We start from the raw sequence: 4,703 nt of genomic DNA on the forward strand, positions 1-4,703 counted from the left end.
ACCGGCGAATCCGCATTTGCAGTACAGGGGCTATGACACGCGGCTCAGCAGTTCTGATGCCAACCAGCAGAGGTCAGTGGGGTACCATGCTGGACCAAGCCATCAGCAAGACAGGCCCTTGGCTGAGGCTGCAGCTTGTGGTACAGTTGAATCTCAGCCTTCATTTAAAAAAAAATGTTTTCTAGCCACAACAGTTGGGATGAAAAGCCAGGAGTCCTGACTCTCGGGGTCTAATCCTCTTCTCTCTCCTTTTCCATTGTGCTCAGCCATCGCTCAATCTTCCTCCTGTTTGAGTGTCCCCCTCCCCTCCCCGCCTCAAGACAAAAAGTCTCACAGCCTTGGGGTGAGGCTTGGAAAATATTTATTCGTGGTTCACACTGTTCACCCTGAGCGAGCTCGTCTCACGCCGGGGGGCGGGATAGAACCTGGTACAAAAAAGCAAAGAGGTCACAAAAACTCTACGAAGGAATCTGTACATATCATACAACATAGATACATTCAGCACATGTACACACCTGCCACCAGGGGGTGCTGCAGTACACCCCCCCTCCCCTCAATGCTGGGGGATGCGCCTTGACTCTGGGACAGAATAATTTATTTTTCCTAATCACAGGCCTGGTAGGAAGGCAAGGGAGGCCGTGTGTGTGTATGTCAGGGTGGGGCTGGGGAATCTCCAAGGGGTCCCCTAGATAAAGAGCTGATTGAAAATGGGGGGGGGGTTTCCCATGGAAAATGTTGATTTCTGGCAGAAACTCCAAATACTGCAATAGCGTGATTTGGAAATGTTGCTGCGGTGCATCATGGGAGATGTAGTTCTGTTGCTACATGCTCCTATTTACCTCTATGGCCTGGGCTCCCCAACTGGACTATATCTCCCATGATGCATCATGGCAACAGATTCCCCATGATGCAACCACCTGGCCAAGAGGAGAGGTCATAGTGCATCATGGGAGATATAGTCCAAGTGCCATAAGCTCTCAATCTCTATTCTCCAGGCTCCCCAGCCAGACTCCATCTCCCATGACACACCATAGCCAGGGGCTCCTCAGATGCAACTGCCTCTCCATGAAGGGACTCTGTGGTGCATCATGGGAGATGTAGTTCCCGTTGCCTCATGCTCCCTTCTCTGTAGTCGTTGTACTACCTCTCCTATGATGCACTAAGGGAGTCCCAGGCCATGGTGCATCATGGGAAATATATTCCAATCGCAAAGCCCAGCCCATAGAGAAGAGAAGCATGATGCAACTGAACTACGACTCCCATGAGGAACTGGGGTGCCACATCTAAATTGAAATATTTTGGTGTCTGGGTGTTTAATTTTTGTGGCATCTTTCCTGGCAGGTGCTTTTCAAGACAAATTTCCTTTGGTTGAAAATCCAATTTCCTCTAGAGAAAAACGATTTAGATGGAAATTTTCCCTCCAGCCCCAGCTACTCCTTCCCAGGTGGGTGGCTCGAAGACAGAGGGGTCTAGCGCGGGACCAACGCACTTCTCAGAACAGAAGCAGACGGGGCTGGGCTGGGTGATGGGCGGGGGTGGATGGTGCGGCTCGGAGCTCCTGGGAGTGGGCAGATCTGGTCTCCGTTCATGGAGCACAGACACCGGAGTGAGGGCTGAACAGGAGGGATGTGGAGACTGGTCCCGCTAGGAACAGGGCTGAGTCCTGCCAACTTGCTTCACGCTGACAATAGGAATGAATTTCAGGGGGAACGGAGCTGGCGCCTCTAGAGGGGAAAGGCCCCGTGTCCCGTCCCCCAAGCCAGCCAGTTGCCCACAATATACCAGTTGAGTTTCCCTTGTGCCCATTCCACTTCCATCATGCAGCTCACTGGCCAACGCAGGGAATCCTCGCCAGCCAGCCTGTTACCTTGCGCTGGAGCAGCTGGCAGGGGGACAGCGCCCACCCCCGGCTGCAGATCGCTGGCAGGCCAGGCTCCTTCGAGGTGGTGACCCAACTACCACGGGCATCCGGTTCCCCTTCCCGGGCGAGCTTCCACCTGTGTGATGAACTGGGGCAGCCTCAGCTGGCTGATCTGAATTACCCCCCCTCCAGGGGGCGCCCCTCTGGGTTTGACCCACGCTGGCCTGGTGGGGCGAGGAGAGCGAATGTGCCCCCCTGGCACGGAGGGGCGGTTAAGGTGCTTTAGCAGAGCTGGGGGGAATCAGGGGGCATGAGGGTCCCCAGTGCAGGGCCGAGCCCCACCCCGGTCCCCTTATACCGCGGCATGGGGGGGCAACGTGGGTCCAGCCCGCTCTCCCCCCACGCTGGATCAGAGCTTGGGCTCCAGGCTGGCCGGCACGTTGAGTCCGTTGAGCTTGGCTCTCTCCAGGTTGGAGATGTCCGTCTTGGGGAGGCCGCGGGGCGGGGGGAAGGGCAGCCCCCCCTTGTCCAGGGGCTGGCCGTGGTCCTCCCGGGTGGCATTGTGGATGAGGTGTGGGGCGTTGTTGGCCAGCAGCTCCTGCGGGGGCAGCGCCCGGCCTTTCCGGCGGGTCCACAGTGCCAGGGGGGCGCAGAGCAGGGCGGCCAGGAGAGGCAACAGCACCAGGGGCAGCAGGGCATAGAGCAGGGTCTGGCCGGCGGCCTCTGCGGGAGGAGAGAGCGGTGAGCAGGGAATGCCAGGCCCACAGTGCCAGCCGCCTCCTGAAACCCCAGCCCCGGGCCTTTGCCCCATGCCCAGCCTTCCCCCCACCCTGAGATAGCTCCTCGATCCATCCCTCCCTGCCACGGCACCAGCCGGGTCCTGTCGTCCCCTCCCCAGCCCCCACCCCCCAGGGCCGGCTCCAGGGTTTTGGCCGCCCCAAACAGCCCCCCCCCCCAAAAAAAGCCATGATCACGATCTGCAGCGGCAATTCGGCGGAAGGTCCTTCGCTCCCAGCGGGAGTGAGGGACCGTCTGCCGAATTGCCGCCGAATAGCTGGACCTGCCGCCCCTCTCCGGAGTGGCCGCCCCAAGCCCCTGCTTGCCAAGCTGGTGCCTGGAGCCGGCCCTGCCACCCCCGGTGCCAGCCTGGAGCTCCCTGCTCCTCTGCCTGGCATGGTGCCCGCCCTCCTCCCCCTGCCCTGGGATGTGCCCTGGCACCATTCCCAAAATTCCCTGCCCCCTCCCACATCCGAACCTCCCTTCCCCTCCCCCACCTGTCACGAACCAGAGCTGCCCCTTCCCCCCCCCCCCGCACCTATCCCCATAGTAGCTGCCAATAAGGAGCAGGTTAAACCCCCACTTCCCACGCCCGGCCATACCTGTGCAGCCCCCCTCCGGGCAGGAGCACACGTAGCTGCCTGCCCCACCCAGGCATGAAGCCCCTCTGGGGCAGGGGTTCGGGGAGCAGAGATCCAGCCAGACCTAGGGACAGGGAGAGCAGAGCTAGCATGACCTGGCTGGCACCACGCTGCGGGGTGGGGGTGGGCAGGGAGATTGCCAGGCCAGGGGGCCTGTGGTCGGTGCAGCCCCAGTGGCCTGATCCAGTTTCCCTCCCCCCACCCCAGACTGGATTTGGCCCACTGAAGCCGTACAGCCTGCGTGGGACCAGATCACGGTCCCCGATTTGTACAGGGGGGAAACAGAGGCACAAAGGCGGGTTTTTTGGGGGTGGGAAGTGACTTGCAGAGGGTCATGTGGGGGAACCAGCGGCAGAGCAATAGAACCCAGGAGTCCTGGCTCCCAGCCCATGCCCCCGCCTCCACACATTAACCCACCAGACCCCACTCCCCTCCTTGAACTGGGAATGGAACCCAGGAGTCCTGGCTCCCAGCCCCTCCCCCTGGCTCTAACCTCTAGCCCCCACTCCCCTCCCATCTCTGACATGGCTCCTGCCTCTCCTCACGGCACCCCCGCGAATCCCGACGGCCCTCACCTCGCAGAAGGGCCCGCTGAGGCCAGGCGGGCAGCTACACGCCACCCCCTGCCCTGGCGTCTCCTGGCAGCGGGCTCCATGCTGGCAGGGGGTGCTGGCGCAGCCGCCCAGCTCCGTCTCGCAGGCCGTGCCCGTGTAGCCAGTGGGGCAGGAGCACACGTGCCCGGTACCCACCGCCTGGGGGGGACAGTGGAGAGGGGGGAGAAGGAGCATTGGCATAGCAGAGACCAGCTCCCCATGGTGACGAGACCTCTCAGCGACATGGCAACGGAGCCTCCCAGGCCCCAAGGGGCAACCGGACAGTCACGGGCCACTAGGGCAGGAGGGGACTCGAGGCGGTGGCAACACCCCGACCTCAGGGGCTGGGGGGTGGCCAGTTCAGNCCCCCCCCACACACATCGATCCATCCATCCCCTATGCATCCATCCATCTATCCCTCTACCCATCCATCCATCCCCTAACGCATCCATCCATCCATGTATCCCCCTATGCATGCATCCATCCATCCTTCTACGCATCCATCCATCCCCCCATGCATCGGTCCATCCATCCATCCATGCATCCCCCTATGCATCCATCCATCCATCCCTCTACGTATCCATCCATCCCCCCATGCATCGGTCCATCCATCCATCCCCCCTACGCATCCATCCATCGCCCATGCATCCGTCCATCCATCCATCCCCCCTACGCATCCATTCATCCTTCCATCCCCCAACGCATCCATCCATCCATCCATCCCCCTATGCATCCATCCATCCATCCATGCATTCAACCCCCCATGCATCCATCCACCCCCCTGCATCCGTCTATCCATCCATCCCCCCTACACATCCATCCATCCATCCA

The 4,703-nt window shown here is 60.8% G+C and overlaps 1 protein-coding gene across 1 annotated transcript; it reads right to left on the minus strand.

The window, feature by feature from the left end:
* Positions 1-344: 344 nt before the first annotated feature.
* On the minus strand, positions 345-4,214 carry LOC117888753 (delta-like protein A). The gene is made up of 3 exons (XM_034792451.1): positions 3,855-4,214; positions 3,241-3,343; positions 345-2,584 (listed from the first exon to the last, which is right to left on the minus strand). Exons 1-3 carry the CDS (start codon positions 4,071-4,073, stop codon positions 2,271-2,273), a joined length of 636 nt encoding a protein of 211 aa, XP_034648342.1. The 5' UTR covers positions 4,074-4,214; the 3' UTR covers positions 345-2,270.
* Between the last annotated feature and the right edge of the window lie 489 nt (positions 4,215-4,703).

This window comes from Trachemys scripta, chromosome 16, assembly GCF_013100865.1.
Source record: "Trachemys scripta elegans isolate TJP31775 chromosome 16, CAS_Tse_1.0, whole genome shotgun sequence".
In the NCBI taxonomy this organism is placed as follows: Eukaryota; Metazoa; Chordata; order Testudines; family Emydidae; genus Trachemys; species Trachemys scripta.

Coding starts and splice junctions, on each gene's coding strand:
- LOC117888753 (XM_034792451.1), bottom strand. CDS start 4,073: ATGCCAATGCTCCTTCTCCCCCCTCTCCACTGTCCCCCCCAGGCGGTG. Junction 3,344..3,854: donor TCAGCGGGCCCTTCTGCGAG/GTGAGGGCCGTC, acceptor CCCTGTCCCTAG/GTCTGGCTGGATCTCTGCTC. Junction 2,585..3,240: donor CCCGGAGGGGGGCTGCACAG/GTATGGCCGGGC, acceptor CTCCTCCCGCAG/AGGCCGCCGGCCAGACCCTG.